At 35.6% G+C, this 22242-nt stretch overlaps 1 protein-coding gene across 1 annotated transcript in view; it reads right to left on the bottom strand.

Moving 5' to 3' along the window:
* The window catches only part of Twin (twin), a 133734-nt gene that overhangs the window by 109451 nt on the left and 2041 nt on the right, over positions 1–22242 (bottom strand). Inside the window, exons 2-4 of the mRNA XM_021333434.3 lie at positions 21789–21904; positions 19619–19812; positions 13215–13390 (exon numbers count right to left, since the gene is read on the bottom strand). Coding sequence (XP_021189109.1) covers positions 13215–13390; positions 19619–19812; positions 21789–21896 — 478 coding nt within the window. The 5' untranslated portion in view covers positions 21897–21904. The remainder of the gene's footprint in view (positions 1–13214; positions 13391–19618; positions 19813–21788; positions 21905–22242) is intronic.

Genomic DNA, 22242 nt, shown 5'->3' with positions numbered 1-22242 from the left:
CACTTTCCAAAACTACCGAAGAAGCACGCAAATTATGAAAACTAAAATTCAAATTAACAAACTCAATCAAAACAGAAGTCGTTAAAACACTTTATATGGACACTTAGCACGCGATAGTACCATTGTACCTACCTACAATATGCAGATATACATATGTAAGTAAGTATATTTAGCATAATCATACAAGAAGAAGTTTCATCGAGGCAAATAATGAAAGTTAGGTGAATCAGACGCTTACACGATACATCGTGTAATTGTCGTAAACAATTGTTTATTATTTCGTAAGCTTTATTTTCGATAACATCTTCGAGAGTGTACAATCGTAAAGAATATATGCTGATTTGTAACTATTAGCAGATAAAGCGCTTGAGGCAACGCTAAATTGTTGATACAATGTGGTCATAGAGCAAGAAGCCTCGCAGCTTCGAAACATCAATAACAAGAGTTTCTTTTATTTGGTTTCTACAACAGTGTTGCAGGGGCCGCTGAATTAGATTTAATTTTATAACGCCGACTATTGCTTCGATTAAGATACCTATTTATTAATAGTCTGCTTTACAAAAAGCGAGATAACTAAGAAGACTTTTCTTATACCATTTGCTTAATAATGTAGAAACTAAAGTCTCGAAATTAGACGTGCCTTTTTAGATTTAATCTTCAGTAAAAGATCTCAACTTTTACAATATTCATTTATTTTGAAAGTTCTTGTGAAAAACAGCTGAAGGTAACTGTTCTGTCAGCTGATCCTATTTGTTAAGGTCTAGTGAGTCGGACAAAGAGGTCGAATATAGAAAGAGTCTAACATATTCAAATTCAAATTCAAATTCAAATTCAAATTCTTTATTTGCAGAATATGGGTAAGTATACAAGATGTTCTTAAAATAAATTATAAATCGCCATAATCAGGCTCACGCCATGCAAATTTGTTGCAACCGAACAGTTACATGCAAACATATCGAAAAAAAAAAAAATAATAATAATAGTCCATACAATTACGAAAATGTCAATCTTACAATAATTAATAATATTACATTCGGTTATTAATCTTAATACTAATAGAAAAAAAAATACAAAATAATACATAATGTCAAAGAGCAGAAATAAATTGTTTTAATTATTTATATATTATGATACAATGTTTCTTCCGTACTAGTTTTATATTCAGATTATACAGATAAATAACACATGATACATATCATTTTAATACTGTGTTTGTCATTGTCACAGGAACAAAAACGCGTAAAAAAGTCAGATATCACGCAAATGTCGACCCTACCTTGGAGGGTTGAAATGAAATAAAAAATGTAACATTGTTGATTTGGTGTATTTTTAACGTATGTTTTAAAAGGGGCGAGTCGACTATCCGTGTAGGCCACGTAAACAATTTGATAAAGAATGATATTATTATTCATGTTAGTTTAAAGGGGTTGACATGGAAGGACGCCAAGCTAGTAAAGTCATTGAATTATATTTTTAAGTTAAAGGGAGGCTATAATATCTCTGCAAGCAACTGATTTTCGTTTACAACTTTATGCTCACGTATTTTGAAATCATCGAGCATGATTGCTAAACTTTTTACTCGCTTTCCATAAATGACTTTATCTGGGCGCCAACTCGCGTACAATAAACTTTGGCTCGTATCCACATATGCGGAGAGACAATAATGGCGTGCAGTTGATGTCACGTAACATCGCGGTGCATCGTTCAGATCGTTCACGGCGGATCAGAGAAAGTGTTCAGATTCATTGACCCTTGCCGTCGCGTGCTTAGACAAAATCAATTTACCATCCACTCTCGCTCTCGAATAGATGCGTTAACCGTGTAACACTGTCGTTATTACGTGTTACGCTTGTTACGAGAGCAACGCTGATTATATCTCTAAGGGAAAGTTATTAGCTGTGTATCAAACAGGTCTGTGCGCTACCCCGAAGGCGTCATCATATTTTGATGGTATGCACGCTTTCTCTTTAGCCGGATGAGCTCACTATCATGTTGCAGTAATTAGAAAAGCCGACGCGTATAATCTCCTGTAGCGACACAATAAGCTACCAGGCTCTAGTGTTGCTTTATCAATATGGCTAGCGTTTAGCCACAAATTGCGTAACTCACTAATAATGTGTCTAAAGTTGGAACCCCCCTCGTTTTTCAAAGCTGCTTAAGTTCGAAGTAGATTAAGGGTTTGTTGTGTTTGGGTAGTAAAGGTTGATCACTAGGCAATTTGTTTTATTGTATCTTTCATTTATAAGTTCCATTACAGTGAAACTCTGGTGAAAAGCGTCTATTTACTCCAGTGGTGAAGAGAAATCGAAACCACGTGAAATGTTTATTTCTTCAGTATGAAAACGACCAGTGTTAATTTCTAGCTATACTAAAAGGCCACAAACCACAAAAGCTTTTTCGGCTTCCGTTCGATAACAAAACATTGTCGTACGCTAAAACTATTTGTTTTGCAGATAACACGAAGCCGATGACTTTTAAAGGTGTTAAATAATTCTTCGACACCCATTTAGCGACAGCGAAAGAAAAAAGTATTACCAACCATTACATTCGAAAGTCAGCAAATGTTTTATTTGCAGGTTAATTATCACCATTGCCGGATACACTTTCCATTTCCACTCCTTTCAATTTTTATCAACAGAAATTGTTTTGTATTTCCTTCGGTGTTTAATATTAATGTTAACACACAACTCAACCATGGATTACAAGCATAGGTATATTAAAGTTTTTTTAATCTTGAATTAACTTTACACTGTCCGCTGAGCTATAGCTAATCAATTATTTAAAACAAGGCTGGTACATAGGTACGTTGGAAATGATAAACATAATTCAATTTTCCAATGGCGTCCACGCTGTATTAAGGCTAATTCAAGGCCAGTTACACACACTACACAAATCGATGGATTTGTTATTTTGTCACGCGTACTATATCCACAGGCTGTCGCGACAAGCTAATCGAAGAGTCGACAGCCTTAATATGTTTAAGGGAAGCCAGACCAATTTGTACACCAAAAAAAGAAGGCCATGAACTCAAGTAAAAAAGGCAGAGTACCTTTTTACCGTAAAGGGAGTTTGTCACTGTCAACCAAACTTCCTTAACATTAAACTTGTTTCGTTCTGTACTTACTCCAAAATTTAAATTTACAATTGGCCCACATTTGCATTTAGCGCTTTTTACGAGTCATTTGCGCGAGCGCATGTCTTCCGGTGAATGTTCACGTAATTGCGCTTCCGTCAGTTGCAGCAAGCGCCGCCGGCTCAAGTGTTCGGCCGTTTGCTCGATAACTGCCTATTGTTTACGCTAATCATCGATGTGTTAATTGCTATTTTAAATGGCCACTCCACATTATGCGTCATTTGTTAGTAGAGCGCAACACGACGTGTAACTGGTTAGCAGAGTGCAACGGAACCATTAAAGTGACAACATTATCTGTGAAACTGAACGCTATGTGCTTTATTTACATTATTTATTTCGAACCGGTATGCAACTAATGCAACGTTTAAATGTACAATCTACTGGAATAGTATTTTGCAAAACAAAACGAGAGTCGTAACAAAAACAAAACAATGCTTAGATGTGGCTGCGTTGTATCGAGGCCTAATGCGATTTTGATTGGCGCTGCCCAATGCCTGCACTTTCACTAACGCGTGAAGCGTTTACGTTATGGTTTCTTTAGTCTATATCTTTTACATTCACTAAACCTCGTGTTTTGCGTTTACTGCCATTAGTCTGTAATACGAGTTCTCGATTGAAAATCACGACGTGAATCGCATATATCTAAAACTAGCGCACTATTGAATCGATTACACACTTTCTCTACTTTTTATAGTTAACCGGTGAAAATCGTAATGTCCTTCTATTTCAACCGAGACTATTATTTTATATTGCCATTTCGTAGCTATGAAAATCAGCCAGCAGCTGCGGAAAAAGTACTGTAAAACTTCATAACGGTTTAAGACCAGTTTTAGGGTTTATTGCAAAAGTAGTGTCTAGGCGAACACTGTATAATGGATGATCAGGCCAAAGAAATTGTAACTTAATACAAAGTTATGCGTTTTCGCGGCACGAGCTCACTTTACGAGGCAATAAACCATGACGTGTCGAGCCTCTATGACTGAGCAATATTAAGAACTATGTTCAACCTCATTTGTATTCCACTCAACCATAAATCGGAAGATTGTTGTATCCAAGTATCTGTACAGATGTCATTACGAACAGATCTATGGCACTAACTCGGGGTTTGACTATTAAGTATTAAGATCGTTGAATTTCAATACTAAATTCAAGTCATCACTTCTTATGTATAATAATGTAAGGGCTTTGAAAGCAAATCGCTTGAAATGCGAGTCTCGTAATAAAAGAAGATTGTTTGCGTCAAAAATATCGTAAATAAACAAAGTTATTCCAAATGCTTTGTTCGGTTAAATAGAGTTATTCAAACAACAATTTACTCATACTGTGTCACCTACCACAGTTCACGTTTTTAAAAACAAATATTGTATTACAATGTACTTATTTTTCAAGGGTAACAATTAATTATATGTACAAAATAAATCACATATTTATTTGAATTATAAATTACGCAGTTATCGAAGGTATCTAATATATGCGAACATGATTTCTAATAGAAAACGTTACTAAACATTACTTTTAAGGTTAGCGGGACAAGTTGTTGGACTTGAGTAAGTAAATAATAAACACGGAGCTAGCTAGAAATCATTTGTCATTCGACAAGCAACAATTCTTAACCTTCTTGGCCTTGTCAATAATTATTCAATCAAAGAAAAAAACAAACAATCAATTAAACGATTACAAAGGAATGAACCTCGATGTGCTGTCCATTGTAAATAAAGCCGGTCCTAGAGCCTCCATCTTCGCAAAATGCTGCTACAGGCAAATGAGCGAGGGTCATGACGTCATAAAACAATTTCCATTTACTTAAAGACATAATGGCAACGGGATTCTAACTTCCCAGCAGGCTTGACTGCACTTTATATATTTAAATCGACTACTTTATGTTTCATTTGGCAACCTACCAGAAATACATGGCACTCGAGAAACGCTCCGACCATAACGTTTCAACGTTTTTTTTACCATTCGCAAAGATAACGTTAACGGGTTGCCGTCGAAAAACGTGGTAGGGGAACGAAATGTAAGGGACGATACAGATCGACCTTCAGACTTCACGAGGACAAGGGCGGTTCGCCCTTGCACTTCACCCAACGTCCGCCCTCTGAAGTTTCCCGGCTGCGGCGTGAGGTTTAATCAGTCGGCTGTTTATAGATTTGTGGCAATAACGAAGTTATCATAGTCCGAGGTTGTGGCAGGAAAGTTGGTGTGTAGGGACGAGGGAAGGGTACATCCGCGACCTCCAGACTTGCGCCCCGAGTCCCGACAAGGGCGCCACCGTGCCCTTGCATTGCGCCCAATGTCCGCCCTCTGACGTACAGTAGCGCCACGTAACTCAACCGGCTATTTAACGAGTCATTAACTCATTTGTTCGGTGCGATGGCGCCTAATCAACCGGTCCACGTTTGCATTTTAATTTATTTTATTCAGGTGATTAAATAAACTATTTAGAAAGTAAAGAACTAAATATATACAATGATCTTTCAACCTTCTTGATGTTCTAGAAAGTCAAGTAACGTGAAGGAAGTGAGAGTGACAATAGATAAAATCTAGATTTTTTGCTGCCCTCAAACAATAAAGAAAACTGGATTACAGTAGTGTTTATACACCTGCCAAAAAGCTAGTTTCCAGACAGGCTAAGTTACTTCTAGTATACTTTTGCTGAATAGTAATGGTACTACACACAAATATGTAAGTAGTTAAACTGGACTACTCAAGCTGGCTGCAGTTTCTTCAGTTCAAAATTATTTTTAATGTGAAGTAAATGAGTCATACAAAATCGGTTTTAAATTACGGCTGAAGAAAATATACGACGAATTACACTAAGCGGAAAATATAACAACCAAGTAATATTAGATCCGTCTTCTTTGTCATCTTGTATCTAATCCCGAAACAATATAATTCTCGAACAATCCCCTTCGTGCAGAAACTGGATAAAATTTACAATTTGTCTTCAAGCGTTCGCCCCTTATCCAGTGTAATATCAAAATTTATTATCTCTAATAGGTACTTTCGCAGGCTTTTTGTTAAAGTTAAAAACCAGACGCATTTAAATTTCAGACTCTCATTTTCATTCAGAAAGTTATCCATTTTTCACGGGAATTTATTTTGAAAAGGCCGAGTTGCGTATTATCCATTTTAATCCCCTGTTCAATTGAGCACCTGACGTCATTAATATTCAATTGGCTGTTTGACCTCGTTGGGGTGGCAACAGCTCTTGAACAAGTACCTACGCAAATCTAAGTTTGGCTCAAATGTTATCAGAGTGCTTAGTGCGAGTTTTCGTGAATTTTTTTACGGACTCACATGAGAGCGCGTATACTAAGATTTGTATGCAGTGTTGCCAACTTAGTGGATTTTCCACTAATACTGGTGGTTTAAGTCCCCTATTTAGTGGCGAAATGTTGAAAGTACTGCGGGTCAAGTAGCGAAATGTAAGTTTTGTGGTACAACTTTAAGGAGTTACTATGGAGATTTGAAGTCTCACGGAATGTCAAAAAAGCATCTACAAAACAAAAAGGTGAACGACTACTATATAATTATATTAAGTACTCATTCATTGGTCAAATGCGTAACTAAACAATTTGTGAAACTACTACGCCGATTATAATTTGTGAAGGATTCGGATCGGGTCGGATGAATTGCTAAACAGATGTAATGCTTTGTCTGTTTTAATTTTCTATCGTTGCCGAGTTACATCTTTGGATGATTAAATTGTTTTAGGTTACAGTAAAATATAAACAATATTTTTTTAGTGGTGAATTTGGTGATTTTAAGTGTGGGATAAATTTTTGTTAGTGGTTTTCTGGTGGTTTTAAAAGTTGACTCTGGTGGTAAGCTTCTACAACTGTTGGCAACACTGTTTGTATGGAACAAAAACAGGTTCCAATTTTTGACACTAGGTGGAGCTGTTTTTGTTCCATACAAATCTTAGTATACGCGCTCACATGTGAGTCCGTAAAAAAATTCACGAAAACTCGCACTAAGCACTCAGAAAGTGTGTAATCGAGCCTATGCTAATATACTAGATAGGAAATTTTATCATTCATTAATTTCAAATGGAACGGTTGTTATTAGAAAGTGTTGTGTTGCTTATGTGCTTCAATATTTCCCTTCTAATATAATATTGCATTGCTTTCCTTTAAAACTAACAGATCAGCAAATTAGGAAAACCCTGGTGATTCATTTTGTGCACTGGGTAATTTGAAGAAATAATACCACACGTATTCAACCGTTATTCAAAGGTAAGAATTAGGGAAGTTCCTCAAATATATGAAGACACCTTCGAAATAAGTCAAAGCGTCAAACATGACAGCGCGAGATCACGATTTTTGACATTCTATGATTTAACAAAAACATTTAAGTACAGGAGTTTCTTCGAAGAAAAAATCATCTATATGTTCATATTTTGCAGTTTTTCCTTCAAACAAAACGACGTGTGTCCGTAATAATCTGCCGGATAAGTTTGCAGAAGTTTTAATTAAAACTAATTTATATTTCTGGCCGGTGTCTGTAACTACGTGAGCAGTATACTAATGTCCGCTGATTACACCCGATCGTCAAAAAGCAATAAACTTTGGGCAAAAATCGTTGTGGCGAAGCTGAACGTTCGTAAGTGCGAAACTAACGAGCTCGGTCGTGAGTCGTGATGAACGTATACATTTGATAAATTAAGCATGAGGATATCGTACGAAGAGAGGATATTAATTCAAGTGTTAAAATTACTTCCTTTCATAAATAAATGCTTGTGTGGGAAGTCCGATAAAAGTGTCTGTTGTTATGAATGAACTAGCAGCTAGCAGTATTTTGTAGCTACATTGCTGTAAACAAAGAAGCGACATAATCCCTAGAGCGTCGTCTCTTTTGTGTAAGCCGACATACCATGTTTACTGCGACCCCATTATAACCTCGCATAAACCTACAAACGCCAACTGTAAATGAAATGTCATGAAAATAATTTTCCAGCTAATGTTGTATTGTCAAACAACATTTCTCCCACGAGACTGCTAAATAATAAGAAATAATTGCTAACCGACATTCAACACTATACTGATATTTTCTAAAATATAATGATACGATACCACTATTATTTCTTATTGTTTAACAACACGAGTGAGAATTAATTAAAATATTCTGTGAAAGCGATGAAATACCGTCCACTTCAGTAGCCTTTGAATTCAATTCAATAGACGTTTTGAAAACGTGATGTGTTATGTATCTTAACATAAAGGTGCTGCATTCAATAGAACCTCCAACTCCTAACAAAAGACGTTCGTGTATAGTCTAACAAATGACTATAAACATTATTCAAGAGTCATTACAAGAGCTTGAAAAGCCAGAATACTATTACACAAGCAACGTAATTTAGTTAACAAAGTCCACACAAAAACGGCATCACCGAACGTATCCTCAACAATACGGAGGAGGTAACATTTCGCAACGTCTCACCATAGCCGGGTGCTCTTGCGCAAATCGGTGTGACGTCAGCGCGTTTGGTTCCGGCTTCACTTTCGCGAAACACTTTCACCGGTCGGACGGGCCTTGGCGCCGGCGGACGCGACGTGTGGCGGTGTCGGCCTCAAGCCACCCGGCCCATTGTCATTCCGCGCGTGACTATCGATGACCGGCTCAAAATCAACACCATTATTTATTCGAAAAACACTATTCACGATGTTACATGTGTCAGTTCAACAGGATTTACTCGTTAAATGCGTATTGAAAAGTTCCATTTATCCTTCGAGTGACTTGATACTGATGGATAAATGTTATTGCAAGGTTGCAGAGGAAACAAAAGGAATACAAACGTAATTATTGTAATCGGTGTTCGGTATGTAAAATGTACAAAAATACATAAAGGCAAGCTTATAAACAACAACAAACAAAACACGGAACATGCAATTGTCGGTTGTTATTTAGCATTTACGAGTTCTGTGAAACATCAGATATTTCCTCAGACACACAAAAAGTAGTGTCTAAGTTAGGACATTTGTCTACGATTACATCGTTACTGTAAAAGGAACTGGCACTATTGGGCTCTCTAATTTGGAAGCCCGCGAAAGGCGAATTTCACCTTACTCTTGCGCGTGAGCAATACATAAGATATCATTACGTAACAGAGAAGTCGAATTTGTTTAGCTATTTTGATCACGTAGAGCATTAACTGTGCTATCATTTTTTGTTCCACATTTATTACGTGTAACATCAATGTATAGCTATCTACTGTAATTCGTTTACCGAGGATCGTTATTAGCATTTTATCGATGTTTACGAATCAGAAAGTCAGACATCAAGAATGATAAAAACTACAATTACGAGTTGTTGATTTTTACTACGTGAATAAACAATAAAAATTGAGAGAAACGTTTCGAATTACAATATGCTAAGCGCTATAAAAAGTAAGAACGTGAAACAGATACAAATGAGGCAATTTCTCTTTACAAAAATCGTCACTTTCAATGTCGTTTCAATATGACCCGAACAGACGAAATAAATTCGTGACAAAGCAATCAGTCTTATAACCGATTTGTCCGATAGACGTCCACTTTCTTAAATATTTTTCTAGTGTGACAAGAATTGAGAGAATTTGGTAAAAGTAGATTTGTCAACGAATAAAATATAATCAAAGAGAAAATAAACATGAACACCGAGTGTACTTCAGCAACGTTATTTTATTTTTGACGTACTTATCTACGGATTAAGAGCTTAAGAACTTTGCTCTGCTTGATGAACACCAGATCCAAAAGTCAGACGAAAAGTCACAAGTAAAATAACGTAAGTATCGGAGTAAATAATGATAGCAATTAAGAACTTAGTCCATCAAAATGAAGGTTAGTAACACCAAAATGACAGTATAAGAAAGTAGCCATTTAAAAGATCGATCAAATGGAAGGAAAAAGTCGAAAACGCAACATCACGAACCGAAAATAAATGGCCAGAATTAGAAACCGCGCATCACTTTCGGTGTCAGCAATATGACAAGGCAGTTAATTTTCGAAAGAACATAATCTACTGTAGAAATAAATGCTATATCGATGAATAGAGGTAAAGTCGTTTTAGTGAGAACATGTGAAAATCCGTCGGTTTGTTAAATGCTGAATACAATATGTTACTTGTACACAATACAATAGTGTGTGGCTATTCAGGAATCTTGGTGCATCGGACTAATATGATATAGGCATATGTATGTAGATGTCGAAGGAATTTATTGGGCAAGGACAGAAAAGGGACCTCAAACATCTTTGAATCTCTGGACTGATAAAGCAATTCTGTCTATTGAACTTATTTCATCAAACGCAACCGCATGAAATAATAATTAAGATCATATCCGCAAGCGGCAAGTCTTTCAAAGCAAAAGACGACACATAAAGCAAATGGAGTATCGCACACACATGAACGCACCCATCTTTCGAGCACATCTTTCTAGTACACGGACATAAAGTCATACATATGACCGCCTCACCCCGATACTTGTAAGACCAACAATTAATATTATCGCAGTCAACGTCTTCTCACACTTTCTAGCTCCATTGTGCCTCATTGAGACAATCGCATCTCTTTATTAAACTGTCGTGCACTGATGAAATCGCGACTGTATTATTTCTTATAGAAATGTGTAATCTAGATGTTGCACTTTCTTTTGCGTGCGTTAGAAATATATCAACGCCTACCAGCATTGTGTAGATAGGCTGTTTTGAGAATGTTGCGGAGTTTACTAAAAGACAAGAAACTTCCTGTTATCGATGTTCATGATATCACAATAAGGTTTTAATAGTTTGTACCTGTTTTGGCGCCCGTTTACACATGCAAATTGTTATTTTTCTTATTCCTCTTTCTTGCCTTACAAACATGACGCTACTGTGTGTTTGTACGTACAATTATCAGTACCTAACAAAGTCTATTGCTCTTAGTTGTGTGTTTATTTAATTTAAACTCATATTTCCTTAATTAGCAATGTTTATCATGCTTCCTATTAGCAAATATGAGGAAAGATGTTTAATTAGTTCAAACAACGACATAGTTTTAGCATTTTTTGTGGTTTTCATTGCATTATTTAGTTTTATACGAACTTCCTTATTTTTTTGCATGTAATATGGATTAAATGAATATAACGCAGATGCACTTGTCTATTAGGATAATGAGTCAACACTTTTTTGGCAAATCCTAGAAGAAAACATCCCAGAACATAGCCCCCAGTCTAGACGTGTATCTAATTCCAACAGCAAATAAGATGATTAGTGTACCATCCAAAATTAGTTTTATTTGTCTTCCAAACAATCTGACTTCATAATGCGAGCAACTACAAACATGGCCATGGAACAATAAAAACTATGGAGCCGTGAATCATTATCAAGACAGGTCTTCGAAAACAATTTATTTTTTATTATAGATTATATTTAGATTGACAATAAAAATAATTAATATTTGTCATAAACTTATAAATCAACTCAACGGATTATGCTATTCTCAACAGCATGATAAGTGGTTATTGCATTTTTTGTAAATATTTTGTGTGTTTGTGACCTAAGTTATACCGTTTTGGTTGAGCACATAAATTATTATACCGGCTTAACAAAATATAGCAAAAAGTCTGAGGATATAATTTGCAGAGAATTTATTTAGGACCAAAATATTATAATTTATCTTCCTCTATCCTATTCCAAGTAAAGCAAGGCAGGTATTTTAGTAGAAACGTTTAAAATTCTAGAGACGTAATTTAATCTTACATCAAATTACATCTGTGTTTCATAATTCTCTGAATACATTTCCTGTTTCCATTAGAAAACATTACGCAATCTTAATTTAATCCAACTTTCTCTAAGCAAAATCTTTGAAGAGAAACTTTTCGAAACGTGATTATCTTAACCTATCCCACTATAACAATGAGCATACTTTTCTGAAAACTAGAGCAAAATAAGAAACGCCATGAACTTTACGTCCGCGTGACAACCTCCTCAAAAGATGCTCAAAACCACAAAAGAATGGGTAAAGAAAAAACTGCGTTAAAAACGCGGCGTCACGGTGACCTTTCCACTTAAATTAACTTAACCCAGTAAGAATTTATGGCGACTCCAAGTCTCGAGGATGAAATCAAGTTTTAATTTAACAACTAATTAGCACTGTTGCTAGCCGTCTGAATAACTTTCAACGCTACAGCCAGCGACATCTAGCGTAGAAAGCGCGGACTAAAATACTGCTACAAGAAACGCATAGATGGCGCTGACTGTAACGAAATCGAAAAGAGATAATAAAGCGTAAAACAATTTTCTGTTTACAATAATAGTAGACAGTATTTAAATATAGATAGGTGTTATCAGTAGTAATTATAAGCTAATTATAAGTGCGTATTTTAGAACAAACGTAGAATGCTTACGGTGTATTAAATTGTATTATGAAGAGCAAACAGCGATTAGTATCCCTGGAGAGCGACCCGGGTCGTCCCTATTTCGTACGGGGGTACGGCCTTATCTAATTTAAACGGCGTTTGTTTAGTTTTATCTAAGAGTATTTACATGAACCCTTATTTGCTCAGCTTTCCACCCTGGGATTTATGTGGGTTTAAATGCTAGCAAATCAGTGTGTCTGTAAAATGTTGACAGACATGATATCTGTTTTAACTATCGTCACAGTAGGTAATGAATAGTCCAAAGATAATTTCATTTGATTAGGGTTAGGAATCTTAATCATTCTCATGATTCACTGAATTGATATTTAAAGAATCAAAGTCAGTAGGAACCTTAGATAAAATTAGTTGGTGTGGTGGATTTATAATGTGCTACCTAAACTCTAATTATTGTTGATGACTATCCCAAGAAAGACGAAATTTTGCCAAATGTCCTCGTTATTTCAATTTCGTCTTTTATTTACATTGCGTATCAATTATCAAATCTACATATTTACAAATAAAAAACGGAAATACAAATTAAACTATGCATCAAAATAACTCATCCCCATCACGGTTTTCATGCCCAAAAGGCTGGCTGCATTGCCACGCTGAATGGCAATGCATATTCTTAATTGATTATTTCGTCTTTTGTTTTATCATGAACATCCCCGTTTTTTCGTTAAAATCTTAAACCTACAAACATACCTTGCAAGTTATCCAGCATATACGTAAGCAGCTTCGCAGTACCGTTGTTGTCGTTGTATATCGAGAGCATTTCTTTACTGAGCGGGTTCCCTCCCAAGCCCAGGAGTTGAAGGTGGAACAGCTTGCCGAGCTCGTATGGAAGCACTCGGAGGTAATTGTTGTGAAGGTGCAGTTCTCTGGAAAGATTTGCGGTTGTTATTCGGGTACAAGTTAGGTGCAGATTAGTTAAAAATAGCGCATCACGTTTACTTCGTATGCCTTAGTGGAAAATATTTCACTCAAAATATATTATCAATTCGTTAAGAATTGTGCCAATCAGTCGGATATGTCAGTTTTCAGTATTGGTAAGGTTAACAAAAAACATATTGAGGTAATAGATCTAGGAATATCCAGGTCTACTGCCATTAAGCAGGAGCGCAAATAAGGTTTCTACTAAATATTATGATAACCAAAATTCAATAAAATAAAACACATTTACATTGGTCAAAATTAGGACCACTTATTTTTGAGTTCACCCAAGAACTATCGAGCATACAAACAGTAAAACAATTTAACATTTTCGACATGATTTAGCAAAACTACAGGTCGGACCATTAGTGGCCTTTCAAAGCAATTGAATAAAGTGCATTCAAAACTACAGTCACCTACATCTGTGTTTTAACGACTTCTCAAACGGCGCTTGTTCCCAAAAGTCCGTCAATTCCATTTTACTACCCACTATTAGTTTGCACAGATCTAGATTCTAGCAATTTTACTATTAATGTGTGACTTCCTTTATTTAAATAAAATTTGGTTTGTTCAAAGCTTAGGTAAGATTGTAATTGTGGGATGTGGGCTTATCTATCAGATAAATACATGATTAACGGTTAATTTCAAAAACGTATCAATCTTCTGATTTATAGGAGATACAAATTGGACATCATGTGTATGAGGCTGAAGTAAAGATACCATCCGTAGTAAACAGAAAAGATAGATAGGTTATTGATATTAACAGTAAAACAACCCTCTTTTCTGCAACTGTTTACAGGTAATTTTCCAGAAGCAATCAAACATAAAATGTCGTACACTTCTAACAAGAGCTGGTTTCATTATAATTGACCGCAATTAAGTACTGAGTACTGGTATTAGCTCTAATGCTGAAACGCTTAAATTAAAATACCTAACGTTAGTTTTACTAAGCTATGCCTAAGTGGAAGGTATTTAAGACTGATTGAATTGTAATGTAAGTTATGGAGCATTATAATATAATGTTAGTCTAAGCTAGAATATAATCTTATCGTATTTTTTATTTATTTATTGATTTGGCTCACCAACTATTGGGTACACTCATTTATGGTTACAATAAATCAATTATGATCTAGTCTAGTGTATCAATCTCATATAGGTAAGCATATCATGTATTGTAAATATTGTAATCAATCTGCTGACGCTGAAAATCTCTTTTATAAAAATAGGCATCTTCTAGAGTCGACGACTTTCAATAATATTAGTTTAATAATATAACTAATGAATACAGGAAGAATTAAACATTTTAGTGGTTCACGATAAATAACGGAGTAAAATTCCAAGTCGATAGCGATATTAATTTTAATAACAGCTATAAAATATAATAACTGAAACATTGTGATAGGTTAACTTTAGGGTTCAATGACACGCCAAACTTTAATTAATATAAATAATACAAATATATTTTTTGTACATTCATTTTGAAATAATGACGAAGTTACATTGGTTCTAATCAAGCTGTATTACAGGATATATTTTGAGACAGAAATAACTGACTGAGAGAAGAAACCGTTATACATTTTGAAACTGGGTTCAAAAGGGCAAAATTGATTTTAATTCTCTACCTAATTAAGAAGTTTTATCAACTGAATGTTATTTATTTACATCTGCCGTTTAAGTTTGAAAAAAAAAAACTATAACGAACTGTACGCTTCATAAAAAATCTATTACAGTAAGGTGCAATATGGTGCGTGTGTGTGGGTCGCATTTGGTGTCTGTTTATTGCAGAATACACCCAGACAAGTGGGACAACATCACTACAAAATGGATCCCTGATGACGGAAGGCGCCCAAGAGAAAGACCACGGAAACGCTGGAGAGAAGATCTAGACGACTTCCTCAAAGGACTGGCCACAAATAGCGACCGATAGGGGGAGGCCTTTGCCCATCAGTGGGACAGCAAGGCTATATAGAAAAAAAAAAGTTTATTGAAGTTCATTTGGTCCTATAGGTACTTGTAATATTATTGCACTTACTCATAATTTACTTGTGAAATTTTAATTTTGGTAAATCATCGCTAATCGTTTTATCATTTCTTGCAGCTATGATGAATCAGCCTAAAGGTTATTCATAAATTAGACACTATCTTTCTGCTAGATTAGTGCAAATCAGTCACTATAGAAAATGCTGTTATCTACGCGACAATCGTTGCTACGCAAAAAAAAATCTTCAGTATTTAAATTACTAATAAAAATGTAAACAGGCCTTCAGAGTGTTTACAAATACGCGGCGATGGCAAAATACACGCGAGAGGTCAAAGACCTTGGATCTGTACATACGTTCTACTATACATACATAAATTATACTCACAACAAAGCTAAATGCAAATATATACGTGTTTTTATACTCATAAATATTATTATCGTTTGATAAAACTGAATGTATAAATAATAATTATAATCTTTTCAAAGAGGTTTGATTACATCAAGTCACATTGTGCTATCAATATGAACTCTTACTTGATAGATAACGAATAGAAAGTTTCCTTGACTATTGAAAAATATTATTATAATGGTTATGTAAATATTTTGAAAATAGAAGTTGGTGTATTTGTTTAAGTTATTCATTGGAGTAACGTAGCGAGAGTTTGAAGTTGACAGTAGACTTACTATAATTGTTACTCAATCCATCAAGACGTGACCGTGACACGGACGCAATTTACATGATTGAATATGAAATAGGATTACTTTATCCCCATCGGTAAGGAGAATCACTGACGATTACGATACTCCTTTTTATTCGCCCTCATTATACCTACATATTTATTCAAATAAATGTCTGCTCTTCTTGGGAAGAAAATAATGACGTAGGTAAATCTCTCCTAAAACACATCTGTCTGTAATCAATCGGTAACAATAACGTACCTAACTCTATTTGTACATTATAAAGGACAGATAAGAGTTTAAATTTTATTTTGTGCAATTCAGTTGCGTCAGAATTACCAAACTTACTAATTAATTTCACTTATTTACAATCATGGCATAAACAGTGATTGATGATCTTTTTGACTCAACTTTAAAAACTCTGGCGCAATTATACTAACAGATAACAAACCACAAATAAAATAAAGCTTAAAATCCTTTTTGGTATAAAACGAGAATGTTTAATTTACCTACAGAGAAGCCACAGAGCAGCTATTAAAAGCATGTTGCACCAAATTAGCATAAAGGTCGACAATTTACAAGTAACTGAGCACACACGTCGAACGTTTGAGATATCAAACGAGGTCGCCATTGCTCACTGATCGGAATTAATTCGTATTACATACGGACAATCTCTTCTTTGTGACCGTGAACGACAAATTAATTGGACAGAAATTATCCCTTCAGGATCCTCCCGAGTCTTTGCTAATGACGTATTTGGAAGAGGACGGATTTGTTTGATAATATCACTTCTTTTCTATTACGACTGACGAGCGGTACTTGGTGACCGGTTTATCTAGAATCTAGACTAATATAGTAAAGCACAAGAGTTTGTTTTTTCCTTAGCTTAAAAGTACTAATCTTAGGAGCGATTAGAAATTTATTTCAGTATCAGATAGTCCATTTATCGAAGAAGGCTGTGGCTTCTTTTCGTCCGAGTGAGCGGAGTAGTTCCCACGTGACGCGGATGAGACCACTCCTTAAATGCACTTGAAACACAAGCTAAACCAAATCTTCTGTAAACGGCGACTTGATGTGTTGGGTCATGTGTGAAACCACATTTCAAATCTGTTGGTTCTACCACAATGACGCAAGGGCGGGACACGAATACGATGATAAAACAACCGCACGCGTTAAGTAAATCACGCTGATAAATCTTAGTGAAACTTCAGTGATGTTGCTGAATGTTAGGTCTACTTGCACCTCATACAGTACAAAAGAGAAGCTACTTATTCCTTTGCAAATTCCAACAGGAGCTTCGTAAGCTCTTCAAATCTTCTTAATAAAAACAGCAATAAATCACCCGTCAGAAATCTTCACTACAAGAACCTTAGTTTACCTTCAAATACAAGAAACTCGTGATGTAACTGATGAAGAAACCATAGCCAAGGTACATACGGGCGCGATCGATCTAAGCAAAGAAAAACTTTCCATGCACCCTCTTTACTGAACAGTCATGAGGTTAAAGCCCTGATCGGCAAATTCGTTGCCCACATACTAATTATAGTAACAGTTTGATAGACTCCGCAATACATTTCACGAGAAAGAGGGAGACGAGAGTTCAGTGACATGTCATTATTCAGCATAGTTACGTATAAATATTAGGTACGTATTAAAAGGATCGGACGAAAATATCTTCATATCGGTGTATCCGAGCGCAATTCACTGTTACCATTAGGGGACGGTATCCAAAAAGGGACATGGCAGCTATCTTTAGATGTGACTGAGTAATAAATATCTTCGCTTAGATCCTAAGATCGTGATGCAGACCAACGGACATAGTAACATCGCATTTACGAAAGCATTTTGCGAACACTTTTGAGTGTCTTAAAGAGACAATCGTCCGTGAACATTTTTTCCTCAATCGTAACGGATTCGTGGACCTTGATCTTAATTTGACACTTGTTTACAGACAATTACTTAAGCTGTCGAATGTTTTGATACTGAATAAACTTGGCACACATAACGTTTTATAAGCAATAACTCTTTCTTAGTTATTCATTTAGTGGTCTTCGCAAAATTACCAAAAATCCAACAAAAAAATCTTAAAGGATTTTCAACATTTGGAAGAATAAGTTAAGTACTTAACCTTCAAATAAAGTATGATAAAAGAGAAATAAATCTAGGTTTGGTGAGCCCCTCGTAAACCACAGCAATAAACTTTATTTATAAAGCCCCTGGGTATTCAAATGGTACACGTCAGTGGTCGTTTATTCCGTCTTAGATAAAGCTTTTATCTGGTAAGACAAACATGATATTTATTTGTAACCGTAACACCAGTAAATTGTAACAATCATTTTTTATCGATACGGGGACTAAATCGGGAAATCTTCTGGTAATTGATGACTAAAGTAAACAATTAATCGTTTATCTGGTGTCATTGTGATAAAAATAAGAATTTATTTTGAAGCGCAGATAATATTTTTATTCCTTTATTTGTCTGATGACATTGTTGTCCTGATAAAGTAAAACGTTTAATACGTAATGTCGCTCGTTAAGAAACAGTGACCTATGGACTCGGATAGTCGAACGAGGTGTCCTAGAGAAGCAAATTACCGTTGATTAAAAAACAAACAAATCGCCTCTTACACACCACTAACGTTTATAGCGAACTTTTCCTTAGAAATCGTTTCTTGAACGAAAGAGAAAGTTGAATAAAAATGGCAATACTTTCATGTACTGTCAGAGTAAATTTTCTTGGATGGTGAGTGAAACGCAAATCATTCGTGAACGGTACATTCAACGGATTTATAGTTTGACATCGATGACTTATCTTCCTGAGGATTGCATGGAGGGAAAATATAAACAGATGAAAAATGAAAACACAAAATATTAACTTATGAATTATTCGTATCCTGGGTAAAGAAATAGGACAGTTATTTAAGGTTATTGACAGAACCCCCACACGAAATAGGACGAAACATTTCTAACAATAATTCTACACCTAACCACGGATAAGGATACTATCATCAACCTCATCACTTGTAACAGACATTAAGGGCGTTCATAAATATACGTCATCCAACAATTACGCAACTCAACAACTACACCATGACCCGAAAGTCAACACCCACACGACCTGTATAAGGTCTCAGAACTCAGAAAGTAGCAATCTCAGCTTATTGTTCGTTATATTCGTGGTGTAGTTGCGTGAATGAAACGGTATTTACATGATCCATGACCCTAAAATCAGGTTCTCAACCACGGACTGGTAAATGCAGAGTAGGACGGATCAAAAACGAGTTGATGGAATGATCTGACAGTGGTCGCGGGTGTACATTCCCTTTGAAAATCAATGGGGAATAGCCGTCCTAAGGTCCAGACTTCAGCCGATAGAATTTCATAATTCAAACCTCTCGTCTCCGCCCACTGAGCGAGAATTTCTATTAGTTGTTCAAAATTTTCTCCACCCGGCTACGCAGAAGTTGTAGGACCTACAAGGCGTAGATTTGGTGACGGTCTTAAAATTACTACATACCTGAGCTGTATAAGGTCTCCGAGCTCAGCGGGCAGCGATCTAAGCTTGTTGTTCGATATATCCAGTGTGTGCAAGTTGGCCAACTGGTTGATGTCGGGCGGGATCCTCTGCAGCGAGTTGTCGTTCAGGTACAGAGCGGTGAGGTGCGTCAATTGGAACAGTTGAGGCGCTAGAGCGCGCACACCTCCTGTTACCTGAAAATGTTTTATGAGCTGTTAATATTACATTCTTAAGTAGGTCATGGGTGGCTAGAATTATGCAGCTTTCACTAGGTTCAATTTCTACAGGGAGAACGGAGTTTAAGACGGAGTTAGACACTTAATTATTATTTTTTGAAATATAGCTTAAATTACAGATACTTTTAACGACTTTTTCTGATGTTAATAAATTATGATAATAATGAAAGAAGTTGGCAACTGCAAGATTTCACTTTCTTCAGAACTATAAAGTGAATACGTGATTACATGACAGCCATATCAATTTAAGGTTTTATACTGAACACAAAAAGAGTTGCAGCGTTGCACTTAATTAAGTTTATAATGTAGTGATTACGCAGGAGTCTCACACCCACAGAGGCTGCAATTGCTAACGACATTGTACGTACAAGCTTAACAAGCTTCTTTTGAAAAGGGCACAATGTGTCAACTGGTTTCAAAACATTCAACGACGGTGAAAACTTACGCAATGCATTGTAAATTAATTGAGATTTAATGGGTTGCAATATTTAATCTTTTTTCAGATTTTATGGGTAAAGAAACGTCTCGTTTACGACACGTTTGGTCATACATAGGTTCAAATTGAGGAAAACTTTTACGTAAATATTACAAAACATCTTCACACTACGTATTGCATACATATGTACAAAAGAACTGTTTGTGTATGCTCAACTATGACGATCATGAGAGGAAACACAACATTTTAACCTGCAGAAATTGCTAAATCTGGCCTAAAAGGATAAACGATGTCTTTATTGAGGTCGGAGAGTAAATAGACACTGATTTACCTTAAATACATGGTTAAGCTCGATATTCACAACGTCAATGACAGGAAAATACGTACATAGGTATTTAGTTAATCTCAGCAACAGACATCTGAATAATTTAATCAGTACATACTTAAGATAATTACTAAAACTCTTAGTAATAATAAAATTTTGTAAAGAGAAAAACAAGATTGAATCATCTTGTTTTTCTATTCATAAGAATTACGTTCTGTAATAAATCAAGACTGTTAAAAAGCTTTACTTAAAGTTAATTCAAGGACAAAATAATATGTCAAAGTGAACAGATGTTATTCATAAGAATTTAGCAATGAGGATTTTAAATGGAACCTTTATAATATGTATGTATGTGTAGGTGAGAAAAGATATGTTGGTTCAAAAAGGTTCTCTCAAGGGAGGTGCTATCCTAAGTTGCTGCTGGTATAAAATAAAATGTAAAAATGTTCCATCACCTTTTCATACCTTATGAATTTGAACCTTGTGTACTCAGTTTTAAGGTTGAAAACTGATTAAGTGGGATCAAGTTTTACCCTCTAATTTTCCCAAAGAAAATAATTTGAAGTCAACTTGATACTACAATTATCAGCGGTAATCATAATATCAGATATCTTTTAGAAAGATATTTGTAATTTGGTGTGGTAGGTATATTATCATGATTACTCATCAGTTTGATGGTTTGGAACAGGTTTTATATATGTATTTGTTATTGTAAACAAATACCAAATCAGACTTGTTTTTTATTTTTATTTTAGCCATTTTTTGACAGCAATGAATACTTTTCTATCTATAAGATGTCTTATGCACACTCTACAATGTGGCCTGATTTTTGAGGTGCTTGAAATTAAGTGAACAAAATTTATTTTCTTTGTTTCTTCTTTAGAAGGCAGTGGAGTAGCCTTTATACAATAATTGTATATGTCCTGCCATTTCCCAAACTGGACATAATGTTGTACTAACACTACTACCCTTTATCAAGATTATAACTAAGAGGAGCTTATGTCACAGGTTCAGGTATATGACACTATCTACTGAACTCGAGCTGTCTTATGACATACTACATACCAAAACCTTAACAAATATAAAAGCTATACCTTCCTATAATATTCTTTCTTTTTTAATTTGTTTCTATTGTACATAAGTAAATAAACAATATAAATGAAAAGTAATTACCTCAAGCGTGGTCCAGCCCCCGCGGCGGCCAGACGCCCGCTCGGCCTCCGACATGATGTGGTAAGTGCGCCCGCTAGCGCCCTCATGCTTGTCTTTGTTGCGAGACATTCTGTCACCTGCAACACAACAACATGGTCATCATTCAGAACACAATATCAGCAACAATCTACTATGAACAATAGTAATTAGGTCAATAACTTTTGGGCTGTTAATCAGCATTTTTTCCTCTGCAGTCGTTATGGGTAGTAGGAAGCCAGTGAGTCTGACAACAGTCTAACCAAGGGGTATTGGGTTGCCCAGGTAACTGGGTTGAGTAGGTCGGATTGGCAGTTACTTCTTGTAAAACACTGGTACTCAGCCACATCCGGTTAGACTGGAAGCCAACCCCAACATAGTTGAGAAAAGACTCAGGAGATGATGACTTATAAATACTCTATCTCTATATGGACTAAAC

The sequence above is a fragment of the Helicoverpa armigera genome, chromosome 14 (genome assembly GCF_030705265.1).
Source record: "Helicoverpa armigera isolate CAAS_96S chromosome 14, ASM3070526v1, whole genome shotgun sequence".
Lineage (NCBI taxonomy): Eukaryota > Metazoa > Arthropoda > Insecta > Lepidoptera > Noctuidae > Helicoverpa > Helicoverpa armigera.
This window is presented reverse-complemented; position numbering and strand designations above follow the sequence as displayed.